At 37.8% G+C, this 26481-nt stretch overlaps 1 protein-coding gene across 3 annotated transcripts in view; it reads right to left on the reverse strand.

Moving 5' to 3' along the window:
* MRPS27 (mitochondrial ribosomal protein S27) overlaps positions 1-26481 on the reverse strand; it is a 77094-nt gene that overhangs the window by 38473 nt on the left and 12140 nt on the right. Inside the window, exons 1-3 of one of the 3 annotated variants that reach the window (XM_006775426.2) lie at positions 25565-25642; positions 22984-23054; positions 20885-20943 (exon numbers count right to left, since the gene is read on the reverse strand). In XM_006775426.2, the coding sequence (XP_006775489.1) occupies positions 20885-20943; positions 22984-23037 (113 nt within the window). In that variant the 5' untranslated portion in view covers positions 23038-23054; positions 25565-25642. Of the gene's footprint in view, positions 1-20884; positions 20944-22858; positions 22949-22983; positions 23055-25564; positions 25643-26481 lie in introns of those variants that run through there. The other 2 variants (XM_006775425.2, XM_015571663.1) reach the window with 2 other exon arrangements.

A 26481-nucleotide genomic window follows, 5' to 3' on the forward strand; every position in this document is an offset into this window, starting at 1 on the left:
ATCTGTAATGTCATACAGTAATAAGATCTTTAAAAAATAAAAATGTGTGCTGATATTACTTTCTAAATAGATATCCAGGTGAACTATGTGAATCACTACAGGATACTTCGCCAAAAAGATCTGACAGCACAGTCCAAATGATGACTATCTGCAAAGAAAGGTAATACTTAGAAATGAAAATAGGGAGAGAAAAAAAATAATCTAAAGGCATTAAAAACCACTTGCACAGTGACTCCCAACCTCAATAAACATGGGCACAAGTATCAGTCTCAGAAGTTTTCCTACTTGGTTTCAAATCTGTATTGTATCCAGAGTTGAAAACTAACTCTGTCTATGACAGGGAAAGATCACCCTAAAAAAATAATCTAAAAGTCAACTCCTTAAAATATAGTAAAAATTTGGAATCATACACATGACAAATTTAATTTACCATAGGACTATATCACAATATAACCTTACTTTCAAAATCACTGTCTTTCAATCTTCTAAAAGCCCAGAGGCTTATAGACCTCTACTAACAAATCAAAACAAATATTAGGCAACTTGTGCCTTTGTCCTTAAAAAGATATGATTCTCTTTGCAGCATGAGTGTTTCTGAACAGGAAGTACAGTATTTTGGCACCACTAAGGGAAGGTGACATGAACATGCCAGAAATAAGAGCATGTATTTTGAGGAGGATGAAACATATCACCACAATGTCATGATGATTTAAATGTAACCTGCCTGGATGTTTGTGGAGCTGACAATAATGATTTTATGGGAATGGGTGATATGGAAAATGGATCCTTTCAGGCTATGATCAAGGCCCTCTGCTACACTAGCTGTTGGTCTTGGAAAAGCTTCCTCTCTGGCTTACTTTCTTTATCTACAAAAGAGGGCAAAACAGTGTCTGTTCTTTCAATTTTGCAGGATGGTTAACAAAAATGAGATGACAATGTACTTTTGTATGGATACAAGTAATTATCATTGTTTGACCTTTATCTTGATCACCCACAATGTCATTCCCATTGATGGTGGCCAACTGGACTTTGAGAGCTTTATTCATTCTCATCCCCATCTGACTAAGCATTCCTGAAGGCAGAGAGTTAGTGTGACCAGCCATTTGTACTTCCACTTAAAGAAGCGCATTACGGAAAGATGTAATTAGAAGTTCTGGTGCTCGCAGCTCCAATGGGAAGTAGGGGGCAAAGGAAGGAATATGCATCTGGCTTTCCGAGTAATTCTTTCATTGACACTATTATTTGTATGGTGCACTACAATTCAAAATCGTTACATAAGGGATGTGACTAGGGATTAAAATCAGCCCCAGCAACTGTATAATCAGGTCCAAGTCTGCATCTTTCAGAAAATGCTACCTTTTCCTTAACTTATCTGTCTAGAAAAGGCAGTTTTTTTTCTTATTTGTACATAGATGCCCTAAAGGCCGTTTGAGGTCCCAGTCACATATCTGAGACTTTCAACGGTCACTTAAGCTTCCCCATGAGAGAGAGTGAGGAGGGAATTCATAAATACGGTACTTGGAAAATATTTCTAATGATTAATGAGGTAAATATAGAAGGGTGGTAATGGAGGTTGAGCAAAATGGTAGACAGAATTGTGGCCTTTTTCCTCTGCTAAAACATATTAGACGGCTATAATAGTTAAAACAAGTGTGATGCTACTGATCAGTGGGACAGCACAAGAAGTTTAGAGATTGCCCTAACTGGTTTGGTTCAGTGAATAGAGCGTCGGCCTGCGGAATGAAAGGTCCCGGGTTCGATTCCGGTCAAGGGCATGTACCTTGGTTGTGGGCACATCCCCAGTGGGAGGTGTGCAGGGGGCAGCTGATCGATGTTTCTAATTCTCTATCTCTCTCCCTTCCTCTCTGTAAAAAATCAGTAAAATATATTTTTAAAAAAAGAAGTTTAGAGATAGACCCCAACACAAATAAGTTAGCATGTGATAAGGTAGCATGTCATATCAATAGGCAAAAGATGGATTACTCATGGCATTAGAATAATTGAGTAGCCATTTGTTTTGTGCATGTGTAGGAATGTATGTATGTATGAATCTATACCTCACATACTCAAAGCAAAATAAACTCTAGATGAATTATATATTTACATGTTAAAAACAAAAGCATATATTCACTGGAGAAAAATTTCTTGGGAGGGAGAATGTCATTCTTAGTCTGATACAAAGTTATAAAAGAAGAGACTGATAAATCAGTTACACACACACACACACACACACACACACAAAATGTTTATATAGCAACAACTACCATAAGGCAAAGTAATCTTAAAAAAAACAAATAGAAAAAATATTTATCCATTCAAGCCTATTTCCTAAAGATTAAGAAAGGTCCTACAACCAATAAGAGAAAGACCAACAATCCAGGAGAAAGGATATAAGAAAGTTCACGAAAATATGACTTCTAATCTCATCAATAATAAAATATACAAAATAGCCCTGGCTAGTGTGGCTCAGTTGGTTGGAGTGTCATTCCATACACCAAAAGGTCTTGGGTTTGATTTCCAGTCAGGGCACATACCCAGGTGGTGGGTTTGATCCCCAGTCAGGGTGTGTATGGGAGGCAACAAGTCAATGTCTGTCTCTCTGCCTCTCTCTCCCCCTTCTCCTCACCCTTCTCTCTCCCTTCTCTCTAAAATCAATAAAAACATATCCTTGGGTGAAGATTTTAAAAAATGATATATACATATAATAAAACGACATGGAGAAGCCATATACCTGTTCTAAAATACTAATTTGTAATTTTAAAACCTTAAGAAGAAAACTCTAGGCCCAGATGACTTCACTGGTAAATGCTATCAAACACTGAAGTAATAGCCCAGTGTGGCTCAGTGGTTCAGCATTCATCTATGAACCAGGAAGTCACTGTTTGATTCCTGGTTAGGGCACATGCCTGGGTTGCCGGCTCGATCCCCAGTAGTGGGTGTGCAGGAGGCAGCTGATCAATGATTCTCATCATTGATGTTTCTCTCTCTCTCCCCACTCCCTTCCCCTCTGAAATCAATACAAATGTATTTTAAAAAACAGCATTTATTGCCCTAACTGGTTTGGCTCAGTGGATAGAGCATTGGCCTGCGGACTGAAGGGTGCCAGGTTCAATTCCAGTCAAGGGCACATGCTGGGTTGCAGGCTTGATCCCCAGTAGGGGGTGTGAAGGATGCAGCCAATCAATGATTCTCTGTCATCATTGATGTTAGGGCACATGCCTGGGTTGCCGGCTCGATCCCCAGTAGTGGGTGTGCAGGAGGCAGCTGATCAATGATTCTCATCATTGATGTTTCTCTCTCTCTCCCCACTCCCTTCCCCTCTGAAATCAATACAAATGTATTTTAAAAAACACTGAAGAAATAATACACCATCTTAAACAAATTTCAGAAATAGAGGGAACAGTTCCCAATACAGTTGGCATAACGTGATACTAATACCAAAACCACACAAGGATGTTATAAGCAAAGAAATTTTGAGACCAGCATTACTGACAACATAGCATAAATATCTCCAACAAATAATAACAAATTAACTTTATGAATACATAAGGATAATACATTGTTGGGACTTCATCCCAAGAATACAAGGCTGAATTAACATTTGAAAACCAATCAAAGTAATTCAATAAAATAACAACAAAGGAGAGAAAACCTATATGGTCATCTCTATATTTGTAGAAAAAGAATTTAACAAAATTTAGCACCCATTTATGATAAAAATTCTCAACAAACTAGAAATAAGAGGGAACTTCCTCAAACTGATAAAAATCATCTATGAAAACTATATTAAACATTTCCCCCCTAACACTGGGAACAAAACAAGGATCCCTGCTCCCACTACTTCTATTCAACACTTTATTGGAGGTCCTAGCTAGTGCAATAAGACAAGAAAAAGAAATTAAAAGGCCTAAAATTTGGAAAGGAAGATGTAAATGTGTTTCTATCCACAGACAACATAATTAGATATGAAGAAAACACTAAGGAATCTACAAACAACTTCTAGAACTATCAAATGAGTTAATCAAAACCCTAGGATGCAGATGTAAAAATCAGCTGTATTTCTAGTAGCAACTGGAAAATGAAATTTAGAAAAATGACTTGTTACCTCAAAAACCATAATATACTCAGTAATAAATTTAACAGAAGACTTGCAAGATGCCTACACTATAAAATAACCAAGTTTTATAGAACACTGCTGGAAGTAAAGAAGACTTAAAAAAAATTAAACTATGTTCATGGGTTGGAAGACAGAATATTTTATGACATCATATTAAGACTTAATTAAGATGTCAACTCTTCTTCAACTGACCTGTATATTTAACAAAATTCCAATCAGAATTGGAGACAATTTCTTTAACAGAAATTGATGACCTGATTCTAAAATATATATGAAAAAGTAAAGCATCTATGATAGCCAAAATAACATTAAAAAAGAACAAAGTTGAAGGACTAACAGATCTGGCTTCAAGACTTCCAGTAATTATGAGTGAAGTATTGACATTAGGATAGACAGATCAGTGGAAAAGAATAAAGAAAACATTAATAGCCCATACAGAAAAAAATGAATGTCATCACTTATGCCATACACAAGAATTTTGGTTTGAAATGTAAAATCAAATCGAGACATCAAATATAAAATGACAAAGTTTTAAAGAAAAAAGAATATCTATGACTAAGGGGTAGGCAATAATAACTACTTAGGACACAGAAAATAATTACCATAAAATAAGAAACAAATAAATTAGAATTCATCAAAATTTAAAACTTGTGCTCATCAAAACATGCCATTGAGAAACTAAATAGGATAGCCATATATTAGGAGAAAATATTTGCAAAATAGATATATGACAAAGAATAGTAAAAATTAGGACAAAGAATAGTAAGAATCAGGTTTCTTACCATCAGAGAAAGGAATTACAAAATAAGGAAAAGATCAAGACTAAAATGAAACCTGAAATGTTAGACTAAAATAGGAGACACCTGAGCAGCAAGATGCTTTAAAAAATATATATAGGTGGATGAAAGGAAGGATTGATAGATTTCTAACTCTGTCCACTGAGGAAGCCTGGTAGCAGTGACACCCCAATAGCAACGAGCACAGTGACATCCAGATTTTGACTTCTGAATGCCATTCTCCTCTAAAAAGAATCAAGGCTCTTTAGAAAAATGGCTGATTCTAGGGCTAGGGGAGATAAAGTATAAGAAGAAACTAAAATATATATTTAAAAATAAGAAAACAGTTGGAAGAATGATGGGGATGTATCAAATCAATGCAAGAGACAGGGTCCCCTACTGACCAAATCTGGGACATTTTGAATATCAAAATAGTAATAGATTATAACTTACTGAAAATCAAATCATGAGTCCTTATGGTAGAAATAAATATATAAGTAAATAAATGAAGAGAGAGGACAAGTTCTTTCTAACAGCAGAATGTTAACCAAAATATAGAAGGAACTAGAGGCCCGGGATGCACCTCTCGCAATCTGGGACCCCTCTCAGGGTCCAGACATCCCTTTTATAATCTGGGACTACTGGCTCTTAACTGCTTGCCTGCCTGCCTGCCTGATCGCCCCTAACCACTCGTGTGCCTGCCCAATCGCCCCTAACCCCTCTGCCTGCCTGCCTGATCGCCCCTATCCACTCGCCTGCCTGCCTGATCGCCCCTAACTGTTCACCTGCCTGCCTGATTGCCCCTAATTGCTGGCCTGCCTGCCCGATTGCCCCTAACCACCTCTGCCTACCTGATTGCCCCTAACTGCTCACTGCCTGCCTTCCTGATCGCCCCTAACTGCTCATCTGCCTGCCTGATCACCCCTAACTGCTCGCCTGTCTGCCTGATCACCCTAACCACTCTGCCTGCTGCCTGATCACCCCTAACTGCCTCTGCCTTGGTCTCCGCCGTGGCGGCTTCATCTGGAAGGATGTCTGGAATGACATCCAGAAGGTCGTTCAGCTGTCCAGTCTAATTAGCACATTATGCTTTTATTATTATAGATGATGCAGTAGACAATCATCAAAGGATCCCAATATTTGGGGGTAAAAGTTTGATAATAGGATATTTCATAATCTCAGAGTATCTCCCCACATTACTTACTAATTGCAAAGGGGGGGGGGAGTAAATTTATAGTGGACAAATCTTATTGATACCACCTTAATAAGGCAATCAAAATTAACATAACTAATATATGCACCTTCCAATAATGATGCACTGGGAAGAACACAACATCACTGCTGTGGTACTCCTGCCCACAGACTCCCTCCTTTCTAGGAAGTATCCGAGAAACCTAAATTGAGAGACATTACACAGAATAACTGGCCTGTACTTTTAAAAAATGTCAAAACACACACATACACACACACACACACACAGGCTAAGGAACTGTTTCCAAATTAAAGGAGACTAAAGAGATATGATAACTAAATATAATGTGTGATCCTTGCTTGGATTCTAGACCAGGAAAAATATTAATGCATAAAGAACATTAATGCATAAGAACAACTGACAAAATTTGAATATGGACTGTGTATTAGATTATTGTGTTATAGTTAAATGTTCTGACTTTAATCATTTTATAGTAGTTATGTAAGAGAGATGCCTAAATGAAAAGTCAAATTATCAGTATCAATAAAGAACATTCGTGTAAGTTAGGTGTCTATCAGCTAACAAGGCCATCTTTCTCACTCTGGAACTGGTGTGAAGAGGGAACACATGCCAGCCATCTGCTGGTGCCCAGTATTTGTTACAAGGCTGATGATAATTATACTTATGCTCATCCTGGGATACAAAATAGCCATCCAACTTATTGTTCCTCCTCAAGCTACAAGTTGCAAAATCAGATAGCTTAGGAGTTGAAGCTTCAGTCTTTGTTTTTTCTTAAAAAAAATCAGTAAGGACGAATGAAAAGATACACTGGGATTTTCCCCTCCAAAAATGTTAAGAGAAAAGTAGGTGAGGATATAGATCAGGGGTTGACAAACAAGAGGTCTGATATCCAGCCCAAAGCCTGTTTTTGTGCAATCTATGAGCTAAGAATACTTTTTACTGTGTAAATGGTGGCATATAGAAAGCAGTCCTATCAGGCCTGAGACTTTGAAAGGGTCAGTTATCTGGCCCAACCTTGTCCAAACACACTACCCTAGCTTTCTTGCCAAGCTGAACTTTGACTGAAGCCAGGCCAGTCCTACCTTAGGATTTTTCAAGGAGGAAGTGAGAGGGAATTAGCTTCAAATCTGTTCAAATAAGTATGTTAACAATTGTAAAAATGGATATTTTTTCTGTGTCATGGGAAAAGGGATGAAAACATTATAAAGAATTTAAACATTCAGGAAAGTACCCAACTACCTACCTTCATCAAATTCTAATGTGTCATACATACTTCAGACTTTCTTTTTAAACAAAACAAAACATTATAGATACAGTTGAAGCTTATATATATATACAGATACATATACATATACCGTTATCCTATTCCTACTCTCACTGCTTTTCACAGGCAAATAATATACTGAATTTTTTGTTTATCATTCTTGGGCATGTTTTTACACGTTACACATGTATTCCTATAAACATAAGCTTTACACATTTTCCAACTACATAAATGGTAACATATTGTACAATGATTCTTCTCCATGCTTTTTTTACTCATTATGTTTTTGAAATAACCATGTTGGTATGTATAGCTTTAGTTCGCTCATTCTTTCTCGCTACTGTATGGTAGTCCATTGTATGAGTCCGTCACACTGTCTATTTGCCTGTTGCACATTTTTCAGGTACTTCTAGTTTTTACTATTATGAACAATGCTACAATGAGTATTCTTATAACTTAATCCTTGTACATGCCACGGGTTTTTTAAGTATCTATCTAGGAGTAGAATACTGAGTAGAACACTAGGCCCATCCTCACTTTCGCTTCATATGTCAGTCTGTTCTTTAAGGTGGCAATACAACTTCCAACTCCCACTAGTTGTATATCCAGGTTCCTGCGGCTTCTCTTCTTTGCCATAATTATAAGACTTTTTTTTTTTAATCCTCACCAAGGATATGTTTGTACTGATTTTTGAGAGGGAGAAGGAGAGGGAGGGAGAGAGAGAAAAATCGATTGGTTGCCTCCCATACATGACCTGTCAGGGGATCAAACATGTAATCTCTTTTTTTTCGGGGTGAACAGGATGACGACTGAACCAACTGAGCCACTAGCCAGGGCTTATAACGGTCAAAACTTTTCATTTTTGTATCTGATAAATGTGAAAACATGTAGCTTTTTGTTGTTGTTAATCCTCACTTGAGGATATTTTTCCATTGATTTTTAGAGAGAGTGGGAGGGGGAGAGACACACAGAGAGAAACATTGATGTGACAGAGACACATGGATTGGTTGCTTCCCACATGCGCCCCAGGGCCTGGGGTTGCTAGGGATCAAGCCTGCAACCAAGATATGTGCCCAGAATCAAACCCGTGACCTTCAGTCTGAGGGCCGATGCTCTATCCACTGAGCCAAATTGGCTAGGCCCACGTAGCATTTTCTACTGCAACTTATCTGATCACTAGTGAGAGAGACCACCTTTTCATACATTTCTGGCCATTCTGTTTTTTATTCTGTGGGTTGCTGATTCATATCTTCTATCCATTTTTCTATTGGATTATCCTCTTGCCCTACTGATCTACAGATGTATTCTAGTTATTAATAGCTCACATCTCATCTTACCTAATAGACAAACATGCAAAGTGACCGTACCCTCGCTACACCGTAAGCCACGCCCACCAGTCAATCAGAGCGACTGTATGCAACCAAGATGGTGGCTGGCAGCCATGGAGCTGGAGCAAGCAGGAGGCTTGGTTGCCCCAATGATGGAAGAAGCCAAACTTCCCAGCCAGCTGCTGCCTCCTCTCAAGGCAACAAAGTTTCAATTATAGAAGGTAAATAAACCCCAGATACCTGCTTCCAGCCGCCATGGCCACGGAGCTGGAGCGAATTAAAAACAAAAAGAAAAACAGGAAAGGCTGGGAGCTTCGGTCTTCGGTGGGCCTGGTCAGTCTAAAAACAGCCATTAGCCCCTCACCCATGCTGGCCAGACACCACAGTAGGGACCCCCACCCTGAAGGGGGTTTGGGCAGCGCCAAACAGCCATCAGCCCCTCACCCAGGCTGGCCAGGCATGTCACAGGGGGAGTTCTGCTCAGTCACAAGCTGGGCTGATGGCTGTGAGCACAGCAGTGGTGGTGGGAGCCCCTCCTGCCTCCTCAGCAGTGCTAAGGATGTCTGATGCAGCTTAGTCGGACATCCCCTGAGGGCTCCCAGGCTGCTAGGGGGATGTCTGACTGCCAGCTTGGGCCCGATTCCCCAGGGAGCGGGCCTAAGCCGGCAGGTGGACATCCTCTGAGGGGTCCCAGGCTGCAAGAGGGCATAAGCCGGGCTGAGGGACCCCCCTGAGTGCACAAATTTTTGTGCACTCGGCCTATAGTCTATATATATAAAAGCCAAGTGACTGGAATGCCAGAATGACCGGTTGCTATGAGGCACACTGTGGTGGCCAACCGGCCTGATCCGGGCCCCAATCGCTCCCCCTCCCCCCGAAACCACCGTGGCCCCTCCCCCGTTGGTCCCCCCCCAATAAGGGGTGGGGGCAGCCAACCTCTCATGGCCCCTCCCTCTCCCATTGGGGCAGGCTGGCCAGACCCCACCTGTACATGAATTCGTGCACTGGGCCTCTAGTACAATTTTAAATATTCTCCTATATTTCTTTCTAAAAGTTTTAGGCTTTACTTTTTCCATGTAAGTTTTTAATCTACTTTTAAAAATGTGCAAATGCCTGAGTGTTTTGAAGTAGAAATTAATTTTTTTCCATACATATAATCAATTGCCCATGTACCATTTATTAACTAATCTATTCTTTCCTCCTTTGTAACTATGTAAAACATCTAAGTTTTCATATGTGTATAGATTCATTTCTGGGCTCTCTCTGTTCTATTCCACTAGTCTGTTTGTCTAAGCCAACAACTCATTTTATTTACTGTAGCTTTCTAAGTCTTATTATCTATCTGGTAAACCTATCACTTTATCTTAGTCTTCTTAAAACTAACTTAGTTATTCTTGGCCATTTACTCTTTCATTTGAATTTTACAAAGATCCCACAAAAAGTTCTGCTGAGATTTGGGTTGGAATTGCATTGAATTTATAGATGAAATCTGAGAGTTAGTGTCAAATAGTTTAAAACAAACAAAATGGCAATATGTAGTAAAAGAGCTGGCAGTAAAACACTAAAAAGTGAGCAATGTTTCCTTTATAAGTTGGAGGGGGAGGGGAAGTATGTAGTTAACTTTTTCATAAGCAAAAATAATTTTTATTCTTTTCTAATTTTTATACATATATTTTTATTGATTTTAGACAGGAAAGGAGAGGGAGCAATAGAAACATCAATGATGAGAGAGAATCACTGATCAGCTGCACACCCTCTCCTATGGATCCCAGGCATATGCCCTGACCAGGAATCGAACTGTGACCTCCTAGGTTGATGCTCAACCACTGAGTAACACTGGCTGAGCAAAAAAATAATTTTTGACAATTCCTCTTCCTCCACTTTAAATACTGGCAGGCTGCAAGGTCCTGCCTTAGAACTTGTTTTCTCACACTACACATTTTCCCTGGGGGCACTCACCTCCTCCATAAAAAAGGAAAAAAAAAAAAAGGGAAAAAAATGTGTCTAAAGTCCATCAGTGTTAACTCCCTGTGACAGGGATGAAGGAAAATAACTTTAATAGTTCAAAAAATAATAATGCTGAAAGCTCTCTACGAAAGACTGAATGTAAAAGTAAAAAGTGTACATAGTTGTAAAAAAAGAGGAGTTTTTAAACATGTTTATTTTCTATGCACTTTTTAAAATTTACGTGATAGTTTAATTAATGAACATGTCAAGTTTTGTTTTTTGGTTTTTTTTAAAAAGAGAGATCAGTTTAGGTGTAGGTTTTCCTAACTGGGAAGCACCTTCTTTTGGTTTCTTCCTTTCTCCACAGATGGGAAGCAGATGACTTGCTGCTGCCCCCTGCTGGATTTTCGCTGCTGCAAGTTTAGGAATATGAGTATACATGAGACCTTCAATTAGTTACCTTTTAGGGCCAGGCAGCTTCCGCCAAACTGTGATATCCTTTTCATCTGGGAGTTGACCTATTAGTGCTCATAAACATCTATTTTTCTCCATCTCTGAGTCCCGATAATCTTTGTACCTTGATACCCTTTGGGTGAGGGTGGTGGAGACAATTGGGGACTAGCAGTCTTAGAAACCAAAACTGGAGCTTAAAGTACATTTTCCGTAAAGAGAGAAATATGGGAAAGGGATAGTCCTTGTTCTTCAAGATGTTACATCTATTACAGCCAACATTAAAGCTAAAATTTCTTGAGCATTGACTATCTTTGACCGAAGGCTATTCTAAGGCATTAAGTATTATTTTTTTTAAGTCGCATAGCTATCCTAAAGCATAGGCAGATTTTTAATTCCCAATTTATAAATGAGGAAACTGAGGGACAGAGAATATAAGTAACTAAACCATACAGCTAATAGATGGCAAATCTAGGATTCAAATGTAGGTAGACTGGCTCCATTGCCCATGCTTTTATCTACCATAATATACTTATCAAGTAAAAATAAAAACACCAGCAACTTTTTAATTAGTCAAAAAAAACCCAAAAAACTAAGCACTCCTGAATAGATTAAAGTAAATTCTGTAGAAGGGGGTCAGAGAGCATATCCAAATAGTGAAAGTCAGGGCAAGTTTATGGATGTGGCAGAATTTGGGACAGGCCTTACAAGACAGGTTGCACTCTATTAGAAGAAGATTGGAGGGTGGGGAGGAAAGAGCATGGGCAAAGAAAGCATGGGCACATTCAGAGAACAGCAGTCCATTCTGGCTAGAGCTGAAGGCACTGTGTAAATGTGCCATACATGTTAACTGTTGTTACCTGCTATTAAGTCAGTAAATGGACAACTATAATAATCTATACGTACAAAAACCCACAAAATTATTATTTTAACAAATATTTCCGTGTTCTTCCTCTTAAAATTCTTCCTAGGCTTTTATCAATGAAGACTAATGAACAATTTGAGTTTCACCTCTTGGTAGCATCTGTCACTGAGCTAGTGGGTGATAAACAAGTGCTGTAATGGCTTGGAGTTGAAAGACCTGGTTTTAAGTCTCAGCCTTGCTCATTACTAGCTATGTAACTGGTGATCCCATTTGTCTTAAAACCAGCATTACTATGAAAAAGAACAGAATAGAGCTCAAAAATACAAAATCTGTCTTGTAAAAACAAACATAACTGAAAATCTATCTTGGAAATGATAGCTGCCAGGACTACTAAGGAGAATTCACATCAAATACTTCTAGCTCCTCAACTGTCCTCTTGCCTAGACACACAGCATCTGGAAATACTCTGGAATTTATTTGCCAGTGGCCTCAAAACTGATGATGCAAACAGCGGAAACATCTGTTCCCACAAATCTCTTCTTGAAGCTTCTGTTTATCTACTTTCCCTTAAATGTTGCACAGCTCCTGAAAAGATCTCTTAATTATCGTCAAATCGAACAGCCTTACATGCAAAACCCTACTGAAGTCTCCTTCATAAATATAAAGCAATATATTCAGTCAGGCCTTTCTCTCTGTCCTACAGCTCTAATTCCTGGCACCTTTATTATGATTTCACAGGTAGAGAAACAGCCAGTAATAGGAATTTTGAATCAAAGGAGTTTATACTGTGGAAAAAAACAAACTTGGGATATATCTTTTTATATGAAACTGGAGGGGTTTTTTTAGCTTTAATCCACAAAGGGTTCTGCAGTTATTAAAATGGAACTATTTAAGCTCTCAAATCTTCTTAAGTCCCAAGACTGGTAACATCTATTAGTTTTTCTTTTGATATTCATAGTTAATGTGGCTGAAACTTCAATTCTACTGTTTATGTCCATAAAGTTCTTAGTGAGAAACTAAACAAAGTCCAGAAACTCATGCTTTCAAAGTTGAGGCTTCTGGTGATAAAGTCTAGCTTCTGTATCAGAGAATGAGAAACACAGTATTATAGATACTTAAGGCGCCTTGGGAGACATCCAAGATCATTGGCTCATCTAAGGAGACTGGTGTCCAGAGAGTTTATTAACTGGTTCCAAGTTACAGATCAAAGTGGGAACTCAAATGGTCCCAAAATCCAGGTTACCCAATTCTTCTCTCCCATCCAAATTTGAATGATTATGTATTTTAATGCTGAATCTCTATGTACGCAAGGTTTTTTCTAGGTTTAATTAATTTCATGTCACTTTGTTATGAGGTATTTCATTCTTCACTGAGTCTACATCTTCTGGTTTATTAACTAGACGGCATTAGGGAAAGGGCTGGCACAGTGATACACTGGTCTAGATGATAAGCCTCTGAACTCGAAGCCAGGCCTTCATCCTGATGAAGCTTGGACTTGTCCCAAGGCTCTAAGAAAACTGCTTAGTCTTCCCAAGTCTCAATTTCACAGATTCTGAAAGTCAGGAGAACTTCAGAGACCACCTAGTCTAAAATTTCCCAGACAGGGCAAGACAGCAGGAAGACTCTAATACAGCCAAGTTTTGGCAGCTATTCTTTCTCCGAAGGTCTGGGGCCAGTTCCTCTCAAACAGTTCAAATGTGGTCAATAGGCATGAGATGTGATGCAGCAAACTTAGAACTAAACCTGTATGTTGATAATAGCCATTCTAACAGGTGTGAGGTGGTAGTTTGATTATTATGCTGAGCAAAATAAGTCAGTCAGAAAAATTTAAGAACCATATGATTTCACTCATATGTGGGATATAAAACTGAAGCTCATCAGTGGTTACCAGCAGGAAGGTGGTGGGGGCATAGTAAAGGGTAAAAGGGGCCAAATATATGGTGATGAAAGATGATTGGACTTTGGGTGGTGGGCACATAATACAATATACAGGTCAGATATAGAAATGGATATTTGAAACCCATGTGATCTTATTAACCAATGTCACCCCAATAAATTATAAAAAAAAGAAAAAAGAAATAAAAACAAAAAAGAAATAACCCTGTATATGTATAATGAAAAGAAAAAGAAAGAAAAACCACCCTCTTACTGTCTTCTAAATCTACTTCCAATTCACTACTTCTATCAATGGACTAGCCATTTTCTCATTAACTGAGGTTCAATTTTCAGTTCATTTTTTTTCTTTTTCTTTTTAATATTTTATTGATTTTTTTTACAGAGAGGAAGGGAAAGGGATAGAGAGTTAGAAACATTGATGAGAGAGAGATATCGATCAGCCGCCTCCTGCATGCCCCCCAGTGGGGATGTGCCCACAGCCAAGGTACATGCCCTTGACCAGAATCGAACCCGGGACCCTTGAGTCCGCAGGCCAACGCTCTATCCACTGAGCCAAACCAGTCAGGGCTTTAGTTCATTTTTGACCCTCCTGTTTTCTATCTTTATTTTATATTCAACCCATCATTAATCCTGTTGATGCTAGTTTGAACTGTAAAACCTAAAACTATGACACTTCTAAAACAAAACACAGGAGAAAAATCTTTGTGGTGCTGGATTAGGCAAAAACTTCTTTGTTGACATCACAATCCACTAAAAAAAATTGACAAATTGTACTTCCATAAAAAATAAAAACTGCTTTGAAAAACACTGTTAACTGAATAAACAGACATGACTATAAGAAAAAGAATTACCAAAACTCAGTAAAAAAACAAACACTCAACAATTAAAAAAAGGCAAAAGATTTATACGGATACTCCATCAATGGAGGTATATGGATGGCAGACAAGCACATGAAAAAAATGCTCAACATTATTAGTCATTAGGCAAATGAAATTAAAATCACAAGGAGATACCACTAAACTCTATTAGCATGGCTAAATGTGTTGGCGAAAATGTGGAGGAATTGGAGCTGTTGTTGGGATTGTAAAGTAGTACAACCACTCCAGCCATTCCACTCCTAGATATTTACCCTCCACTCCAATAAAAACATATGTCCCTACTTGTACATAGATGTTTCTAGCAGCATGGACTGCTATGGACTCCTAGAAGAAGAACCTTCAGGGACTCATTCATCACATTGGAGGAGTAAAAGAGAGTAACTATCTAAGGCGTGAGGTCACTCTGGGAAAGGCAGGTGGAATGTGAGAACTAAAGACAGAAGAATACCCTGAAGGTAACCCCTACTCCCCTTCATGTCTTCCACGGCCAGGCTCCAGGATGAAATGAGATCAGTGGGGAGAGAAGTACAAAGTCTAAAGGCTTAGAGGCTGAGGGTTCTCATCCTAACTCTCATCACAAAGCTCCAAGGAGTCTTTGACAAGGCGTGGACAATACCCGACATTCAGCTATTCTCTAATGCACATTAACAATAAGAACCTCTCCCAGGCCCCAGGTAAGATCAGCAACTAAGTACTAAATAAAGCACTTGGCAATATTAAACTTTCCAAAAAATGCTCTAAGAGTCATTTACCTCCCCTAGGCTCTTATGCTTTTCTTAATAATGTTCAAACATAATGAGCCCTGGCAATATGCTAATAGAAAAAAATTTCATTTCCTCTTATTGCTATAACATACAATCTCTATGTCCTCAAAGGAAAATTACTACTGCTTAAACTCATGAATGTTGTTCCATCCTAATAAATCCCTTCTTCCTATCTTTCTAGTCAGACATGGGTTCTTATAACATAGGCCCAGTGTGGTACACTCACCTTCTAAGGAAGCATCAGAATGTTTTTGCTTATTGAAAAAGGAAGCTATTTTGGTCCTTCCTTTTTAGGCTGGCTGCCAACCAGGACCTGGAGACATGCAGGCTGCCATCTGCCTCACCCCAGCTGTTCCTGACCTGCCATCCGTCCCCAACCAGGGATGCCTCATATCTGCCAGGTCAGTTAAGCAACTGATGAAAGATGCCTGAGGCCCAAGTATAGTGTAGATGAATGTATTGGCAGCACACATCCTGCAACGCAACCTTGACTTCCTCTCATTAATGGGTGGCATGCTACTCTCCATGACAACACAGAGCTGTATTCTGAGAAAAACAGACCTCATGGAGCTCAGCAACCATCTTTTTTTATTGCATGACAATTAATTCAGCTAAAAACCAAAAGGTTACTCAAAAAAAAAGTTACATTCTTAAAATAAAATGTTATATCTGTTTCTATCACTGATCCGTCAGGAATGGCCATTATATTGCAGATAAAATTATGGGTCCTGATTACTGATGCTCTGATAGTAAGAGGAACACATTTAATTTCATGCATCTCTGAATTGCCATAGTCCCAAAATGATTTGAAAGTATAAATAAGCCTTTAAAAATGTAATTTGCAAGCATTCTCGGTGAAGAGAAGGATACCACAAGAAGGAATTTTTATGGCTTGAGTTTGCATTCTCTTAGTGCAATAATCAAATACTCTTACAGGATTTGTTAAAGCTTGTTATAACCATAAACATAATGGCTTTTCTTGATGCTACATTTTACTGATGACATGCAGTTTTATCTCCTGAAAAGGGAGACACAGAGCCTGCCTTAGGGCTCATCTGCCTGCATGTGGGTAGCACACATGGACTTGGGACATGCTGAGCTCTGAACTACTGACTAGGTGGTCCAGGAAAGTGATGCTCTCCACAAATGATGAGGGAAAACTCTAGATAACATTGACTTCAAGGTGACAGATCCCAAAAGGGGATTTTTGTGGAGAAAAAGCTAAAATCATGGTTCTTAGAAAACAAACAAGAAATGTATGGGATTTCCTCTTATCTCTTAATTTTGATTTTCTTCTGCTCTATCATGCTCTATACTCTGGTCTCCATGAAATCCCTTCCCTCAGTTTCCTTACTTTTTATTATTTATCTATGCAGAAACATGCCTTATTTATTTCCCACCCTCTTAGTCATACCTATACATATTTTATGAAGTTCCTGGATCGGATCCTTCTTATCTTGTTTTATTTATTTATTATATTTTTATTCTCTTATTTCAATCATGTTTTCTTTATTTTGTTAATAAAGCCCAACAGTTCTCAGCATGCCTATTTTATTTTGTAGCTTTTACATTTTGTTTATTTTACTTTAATTTAGACTTTTTACTGTTTTTAACCATCTTTACTCTTGGTTTATTTTCCCTTTAGATTGTGTAGAGTATTATCAGGCGTTTTTTTTAAAATCGTCAACCTGTATAGTTTCTGGTATTAACTGCCTTAATAATCTTTAGTTCATATTATTCTTTTGTTTAAAGGATCATTTCCCTTTTCTTGGTGTCTGTTTCCATGCTTTATTTGTATACGGCAGGACAGAGGTTGATCATAGATTTGTGGGTCCTCCAGAGAACAGCACAGCCAAAACAGGGATGATCAGATATTTATTCTCCCTCCTGCTGTCTAGTGAGCGGCCTTTCTAACTCTCCTTAGAAGATCCCTGGGACTCTTACATGTTGAAGCCCGTAAACTTTGAAACCTGTGCACTTCAGGAGATTCAAAGGCTGATCATCTGTCTTGGGGTGACAGGACAAGCTGGCATCTGCCAGCAGCATCCTGAATTGTTGAAACTTGGAGCTGCTTACCTGTGCACCTGATATACAATGGCAGAGGCTCAATCAGCTCTCCATGGATCCCGCGAGGTTTCCAAACCTCTTTGGCTCTAATGCTCTTTACATAACCATTGTGGATATTTGATCACTGGAAGGTGAGATGATGCAGCAGTTACACTCGGCATGCAGTGCCTGTCTCTACAGGCTGAGGCAGGGTAAGAGTTGCGCTAATGATAGAGGTAGCAGCCAAAAGTCCTGCTGTGGGCCTTCCCTTCAAGATGGTACTGCCTAGGGAATGAGAAATCCTTAAGGCAGATCAGCAAAAAGCTATTAGTTGTAGGATTAGGAAAGTGCTTTTATATTTCCTCACCCTAGTCCTGTGATTTTAAGTTGACTCTGAGGTGTATAAAGTCATCCCATGTAGGGATGGATGTTGGCATCACAACGATTCATGCTGAAAACCCAACAGGTAGGAATACTGCAGGCCCTTGGTGTCTTCAGGATTAACACTCCTAATTTCAATCAATGGAGATAAACCCCAAGAGTTCATAACTGTGACTTTATCTACATTTGGATACAACTTTATAGAGTTCCACTTAGTCTCATATATGTACATAACAGTCATCTTAAGAAGTCATAAAAATGTTTCTTTTTTTAAAAAAATAAGCTTAAAAAGAGAGGGAATTTTCTTAGTAATGTAAGGGAAGAGAAAGAACAGAAATGAAAAAGTGATGTCATAGTTAGAACATTGTTTTAATTAAGCAAAGGATAGGATGAAAAACAGTGGCTCAGATTTAAGATAGACAAAAGTCTTCTGTATGACTTATATGAAAAGAGGAAATAGAGATTTTATGAAACTTTTAGTAATACTCCAGACCACATAAAACTGGGCATCGTGTGAAGACGTAATCATGGAAGATCTTAAAAGTAGGACAGCTCTAACCGGTTTGGCTCAGTGGATAGAGCGTCAGCCTGCGGACTGAAGGGTCCCAGGTTCGATTCCTGTCAAGGGCATGTGCCTTGGTTGCTGGCACATCCCCAGTGGGGGGTGTGCAGGAGGCAGCTGATTGATGTTTCTCTCTCATCAATGTTTCTGACTATCTCTCTCCCTTCCTCTCTGTGAGAAATCAATGAAATATATTTAAAAAAAAAAAAGTAGGACAAATTTCTCAGTTAAATTTCAATGTATAAGGACAGGAACAAGGTCACATTTATTCACCACTGTATCTATGTCCAGCACTTTGGACAGAGACTGGGCACCCACTAAGACAGTGATGGCGAACCTTTTGAGCTTGGCGTGTCAGCATTTTGAAAAACCCTAACTTAACTCTGGTGCCGTGTCACATATAGAAATTTTTTGATATTTGCAACCATAGTAAAACAAAGACTTATATTTTTGATATTTATTTTATATATTTAAATGCCATTTAACACAGAAAAATCAACCAAAAAAATGAGTTAGCATGTCACCTCTGACATGCGTGTCATAGGTTCACCATCACTGCACTAAGATGTGCTCAGTAAATACTTGTTGAATCACTGAAATCAGTTATATGTTACAGACATACTTTGGGAGAGAAGAAAATTTGAGACATATTTCTTTTAAGACTATGGCACTGTGTCCTATGGGATGGATTTCTAATTTTTTCTATTTATAAGTTGAAACTATTTTCTACATTTTGTCATAAGCAAAGCAAAAGGATGAGAACAGGGCAGATGCCAGCCCAAATACATCTTTCACCACAGGCAAAAATAACTATCAAAGGAGCCCCACAGGCCAAGAACCACTAAAGAAAGACAGACTTGCTGTCCTCACAGCATTCATTTATGTTTATCTTTTTTCTTTTTAAATATATTTTTATTGATTTCAGAGAGGAAGGGAGAGAAGGAGAGGGATAGAGAGAGAGAAACATCAATGATGAGAGAGAATGATTGATTGGCTGCCTCCTGCACATTCCCTACTGGGGATCAAGCCCATAACCCAGGCATGTGCCCTGACCAGGAATCAAACTGGTGACCTACTGTTTCATAGGTTGACTCTCAATCACTGAGCCACGCCAGCCAGGCTATTTATATTTATCTTAATGAAGGGTAGGAAGGCATTTGCAATTATGATTTCAGGACCTATAATTTAAACTCAGGACATTGTTAAAGGCAATCTTAGATTTAAAATAAAGGTTTTTATAGTGTAAAATCTAACCTACATGAGATTTATATTTAAACTGAAAACACCAAAAAGGTGGTAGAATTCACCCAATTCAGAAAGAAAAAAAGAAGCCTCATTACTATTTTTAAAAGCAAGTAAAAGAAAATTGAATACATGTTCATGAAAGCTTTTAAAAATGCACCCAGATAAAAATAACTGAAACTTTCTTAATCAAAACAAAGTAAGATCAAATGGGAATTCTAATGTAATACTTACTGGAAACACTTTAAATTTCAATCTGAGGCTATTTTTGAAACCCAGGAATTGGAACAAATCATAAATCAGATTTTTGAAACCACAACAAGAAAACAGTATAAAAAGTTAGTTGTATGGTACCATTCTGACAGATATTTGATAGGTGGAACATCAACTATAAGGATAAGTCATAATTTATTTGGCCAATTATTTAATGAGCTTTAGGTCACTGTGGTCTTCTGCTGCTATAGATGGTGCTGCACTGAACAAGCTTCTTTGTACACATGCGTGAGTGTATCTGTATACAGTTCACAGTACAGTTGCTTACCGCTAAGAAAAAGAATGAAGTTAACTGTGGTGATGTAGAAAATTTTTTTAAAATATGGTATTAATTAATAGTAGAGGCCAAATAGTGCATAGAGTATATTTTGCAGTGAATAAAAAAAGAGAAGAGATAAATATATAATTTTTCATCTTTCAGATTAAGAAAAAAAATCCCAAAGTGTGAAAATACTCATATTGGCCAAGTTGTAAAACAGGCCTCTCTCATACACTGCTGGTAAGAATGTAAACTGATAAAACCTCCAAAGGAAACAATTTGGAAACAGCTATTAAAATTACAAGTGTAAACATTTATGAGAATTATGTGCAAAATTACATATGTGTAAGGTTATTTTTACATTATATATAATATAAAAAGAGAGAGAGTGCTCAATCTAAAGATCCATCAATAGGGAAGTGGTTTAAATGATATAATCATAGTATGGAATATCATACAGATATAAAAAATGAAAAAGCTCTCTATATACTGATAGGAAAAGATCTCCAAAACAGAAATAGAAACAGCAAGGTGTTGAACAGTATATATAATACATACCACCTTTTGTGTCAAAAAGAGGTGTGAAATAGGAAAGTATATAGCCAATGAAATAGAAAACTTACTTGTAAAGGTAATATTCTGCATGATCTATCTCTTCTCGAGATGAAATGTTGTCCACAAACTAAGACAAAAATAGAAACCTTTGAATGAATACAAATTATGCCATATATTGGGCTTAATTCACATGCTAACCTTAAAAAAGATAAAACATTCATTTTATTGAAATCCCTCTGTGCTAATGCAATAAAAACACACACCATGTCTTCTCTTTTTCTTTGTATAAAACTACCTTGATCAGAAAAACTGGAAATCAAACATGAACCTTGCTCAGAACAAGAGACCACTCCTCTTTATACTATACTACACTACACTATACTATACTATACTATACTATACTATACTATACTATAAATTTATAATTAGTCATTGATATTCCCCTTTATCTTTAAACTCTAATATTTTCTATGTTCTGAGCACCAAATACATGGGAACACATATCTGAAAGGTTAAAGACTCTAATGGCTAAAAAAATATGCTCAAGAGATAAAAATCTAAATTTAGAGAACTCAATCTTGGAACCATTTTTCTTACTCTGACTTAAATTCTGCTATGGAACAGCCAACCAACAAAGTCTCCTTTTGAACCATAAAAATCTATGAGTATGCTCCTTAATTCTAAATTAAATAAAGAAATAGAAAGAGCTATTCCAAGGATAGATTCTACCCTAAAGTAGAGACTCAGAGGCAAAGAGATGGAGTAGAAGACATGTTGTGAATATAATTAAAACCTCAGAATGAGGGAGAGGAGAATAAGAAGGGGGAGAGTTTCTCAAAATGCCTCTGACTTATGGATTTGATTTAGGAATCTCATTAAGGGGCGGATAAACTGGTGCAAACACAGGACTGCAGTTGAGAGCTAGCTCTCCTGACTGCTTGCTGTATGGCATAAACAGATGGCACAGCCCCTCTGGAACTCAGGTGCTCCATCTGCATAAATAGAATGAAGGCACCTGCTTCCAATGGTCTGCAGCTCCAAAAAGAAAATGGATGCGAAAGTTTTTAAAATTCTGCAGTGCTGCCTAAACAAATACCAGGTATTATGGCAACAGAGATTTTATCCTTCATATGAACCAATGACCTCTCTGTTACCCTTCAATCTGAACATTATGAGTCTATAAAATTTGTTACGACCTAGTTAAACTCTTCCCCTACTTAAAGGATAAAATCAAGAGACAAAAAGAAAGAAACCAGACTAAAAATAATGACAGTTTCTTTCTTTTTCCTCTTCTAGCTTTAACAGTAACCTTGAATTTTATGGTGCTATTAATTTCTATAAAGAGCTTTCACAACTGAAAGCTCATTTTAGCATCACATCAGCCCTGCAAGGAAAATACTATTGTCCTCAGGTTGGAAATGAGGAAAATGAGAGGGGGCCAATAGCCCAATGTCACAAAGTTAATTCACGATAAAGACAAAATCAGTTATTATTTGAAGGAAAAGAAGTTTGGTGTCACAGAGAACTGGGTTTGAAGCCCAATTTTTCCACTTATGACCTGTGTGAACTTGAGAAATTTATCAACTTGAATCTTGCATGTAAAATGGAGATAATAATGCTTCTTTCTTATCTTAATATATAAGATAATATATGTGAAGAAACTAGTACAATAGATGGCATAGAAAGTGTTCAGTAATGGTTACTATCAATTACTATTCCTGGTTCCTAGCCTAATATTATTCTCTCCTCCACTGCTCTGCAGCAGTTTAACATGGACATTAATATACATTCTTTTACAGACTTTCTCAGCTAACAAAAATACTTCCAATACTAACAAGTAAATACTATTCCTCTGATGGGTGTACCAACTAAAAAAAAAATCATGATATTATACAACAGAATACCATATCCTGGAAAAATAAAATCAGATACATAACAATGACCACTAACATCAGAGCCTGATACATTTATTAGCTTTTATTTCAGTCAAGGAAATTTGCTACTTCACCATAAAATATCTATTAGTAACCACAAAAACATACCATACTCTGGAAAAATATTTCCTATGAAAGATCTTCTTTATTTACACAGCCTCATCCATATAAAAAGCCTTTCTTGATTTCTTCTACTTTTTTCTTTGAAAATATATATATTTACGTTTTCTTACCCGTGATATTGTTAAAGAACTAACAGGCAACTTTTTCTCGTATGTTTTATCCATTAAAGATGCCAGATCAGCTGTGAAGACAAAGAAGAAAAAAGAACCTGTTAAATATGCATATTTCTTATGGAAAACCTAACAGATACAACTCCTGCCTCATGGCTGCCATCGTTATGAAACCAAGATTAAAACAGATGCATTTTCTTGCTATTTTTAGAAATTAAAGAGGATAACAAATATTAGAAATATTTAAAAATGATTTATGTAGACACAAAGGACACGTTCTTCCCTCCCTCTCCCCCTCCCTCCAAAAGAAAAAAATAAATAAATAAAAATGATTTATGTAATTGCAGTAGGGTTATTTTTAAAATGATGACATATATTTAGTTTTTTAAAAATGCATCAATAAAGTTGCTCTGAAAGGAGGCACAAGGAAGTATTATTATTACTGACAAACTCCAGGGAAAGGAATTAGATGGTAAGAGGCCAAGGGAAGAAGACTCTTCACTGTTTATATTTATTCCTTTTGCATTCTGAACCAGGTAAATATATTAGCTATTAAAATTTTTTAAATTGGAATTTATCAAATAACTTTTATACATTCCCCAAACAAATCAGAGAAGGTACCCTGGCTATACTTAATGATTTTCAGCCTGAATTACTCCTATTCCAGTTTCTTTTAGTAGAATATCCACATGGCTACTCGGTATTCCTGAGATTACACTGTTATTTCAGAGTCTAAAAATTTCTGAAATCCTAGGCAACATAAATCTCCAAATTCATTATTTCATGTCTTCTCATACGTATAGTATGGGTCTTATTTTTGTGAGTATAAAACAGAAGCAATCAAAAGAGAACCTCATCCTCCTACCATCAAGTCACCAGGCTATCAGCATCTGTGCCCATTTACTCTGCATCCCCCCCCCCTTTTTTTTTACAAAGGGCAAACTTTATTACACAACCAACCAAACAAAAAAATCCACACATCTCCCTCATCTCTCCTTCCTGCTACTTGTTTGCTCTGCTCCTCTCAGCAGCAAGACAACCGAAGAGTCATACCTAGACAACTGTGACTACTTCCTTAATTCTACTCTCACTTAATCTCTCTCAAATCAGACTTTGGTTTCCATCATTCCACTAACACCAATGACAACCTCCACATAGTTACACCCAATGGTTAATTCTTCATTCTCATCTTCTTACCTGACTGCTCATGAGCTTTAATATAGTTGACCTTCATGAAAAATACTCTTTTCTCTCTCTCTTGGGTTCCTTTGCAGGTTCTCTGCCTCTTCTTGACTCCTAAATGTCTAAACAGTAGACTCTTCTCTTCACCACACACTCTCTCTGACAGCCCTAATCATCATCTACAGATTACTGACTCCACACTTGTATGTTTACCTGATTCCTGTCTGTAACTCCAGACTTGTATTTCCAACTTCAAAGGTGACATCTCCATTTGAGTGTCTAATAGGTATCTAAACATTACATGTCCTCTTTATTCTGCAGCCTTCCACTCCAAACCTGCTTTTCCCCCAAGTCTTTCCCATCTCAGTAAATGTCCACTACATTCACTGGCTTTCTCAGGCCAAAAATCCAGGTGTCATTCTTGACCTCACTGTTTTAACCAACTGTCAGCAACTCTTATAGGCTCTAGATTTTTGAAATATAATTATATATATTTCTTACCACTACCACTGCTAAGCCACCAATATCTCTCACCTCCCGACTACTCACCTTAACCCCCACACTTACAATTTAACCTCTACACAGCCTTTTAAAAGATAAATCACATCCTGTCATTCTCTTCCCTCAACCAACAGCATTCAATCACACTTAGAATAAAACCCAAAATATTTCCTATGACTTGCAAATGCCTACATAGCTGGTCTGTGTTTTTATCTACTTATTTTCCCTCTTTTTTACGTTTATAAGTAAAATCCATGAAGGCAAGGCTTTAACTCATGACAAATTCTCAGTCTCTAGAACATTTCCATAAAAGGTACTCAATAAATACCTAAAGAAATGGGTAAAAGGAAGGGAGTGACAGAGGGAAGGAGGGAGAAAAGAATGGAGAGGAGAGAGGAAAGGAGAAAAAAATAACTGGATTTCCAAGGCTATTTTTTATTTTATTTTTATTTTTTTACTCCCTAGTGGAAGAAATCAGTATCAAGTAATAAGGAGACAGAGGTAAACAACTGACAAGTATTTGTTGAAGACCTAATGCAGTGCATTTAACCAATTTTTCCTCTGTTCTTTCCTGGAGGTGATGGTCGCAATGATTCAGTAGCTGCTGGGGAAAGCAACTTTGCAAATCCCCTAAACCTAATATGATGTAAAAGTAATTAGCTTTTCTCACAACTGTCTTGAAAGGATCAACACCAGGTGACTCAAGAATGGTTTAGAGACCCCCCCTACACACATACATAAGGATATCCCTAAAACCTCTTCACACTAAGGCAAACTAATATTGTTAAATCTACCTGCTCACAGAATGTTATTAAACAACACCCATGATACCAAATCTTTATAATCTCTTCATAATAGAGGCCCTTGTGTTGAGATGACAGGCGTTATAACAAATTACCTCAAATTTAAACTTTAAAAAAGCAGGATCAGGGTCTACTGGCCTAATTACAATGGCCTCCATTTCCTCGTGGGTTTCACAGAGCGCACAATGTAGAACTGAACATTGGATTAGGTTGGCTTCTGTATGTGGTAACTCAAGATTCTATTCTAATCCTTCACATCCAGACATCTTCAGCCAAGTGAAATCAGGGCCGGGGCCTCCAAAAGGGCAACAGCTGCTGGCCCAGCATCTGATGAATAACATTTGCATACTGCAAGTCAGAGAGAGGTTTGCTGCTAAATATAATGTGTGACCAATCACCTCCTATGATAGTGCTGGCGTGATGAATGAGGTAGAAAACTGCACAGAGCAGGGAGGGCCGGAAAGCTGGGCAGCTGCGGCCTGCAGAGGGCCAGCACCACAGGCTTCTGGACTATGGGCTTCAATAGCCAAAATCACACTTCACGTGTCACTGAGGGGCCCACAGATGCTCAGATTTTGTTCAAAGGGATGTGCTAAAAAAGATGCTTTCTTGCCGGTCACTCAGGGTCTCAGGAAATACATAACAAAGACTATATGGAAAATGGATCTGAAAAATACTTTATTTAACAAAACTGTACAGATAATGTGGACGTATGCCCAGAAAATGACATGTAAACTTGTATTAAAATAGCCTTCTTGTTTGAAGAAAACAATACCCTTGATGATCTGAGTACATACACATTGAGGACCCTACACTACTCCAAATATAGGCATGTACTGGTTCATAAACCTGGTTGAGGACATGAATCATCTGAGGGGCTTTAAAACTTCAGATTCCTAACCTCACACCTAGAAGGTAATTCTAATTCTGTAGGTTTGAGGTGACATCAGAGGAATCTAATTTTTTAAACAAAGCCCCAGGAGATTGTGATGCAGCTTCTTGGGACTAAAGT

Source organism: Myotis davidii, unplaced genomic scaffold, assembly GCF_000327345.1.
Source record: "Myotis davidii unplaced genomic scaffold, ASM32734v1 scaffold44, whole genome shotgun sequence".
Classification (NCBI taxonomy): Eukaryota; Metazoa; Chordata; class Mammalia; order Chiroptera; family Vespertilionidae; genus Myotis; species Myotis davidii.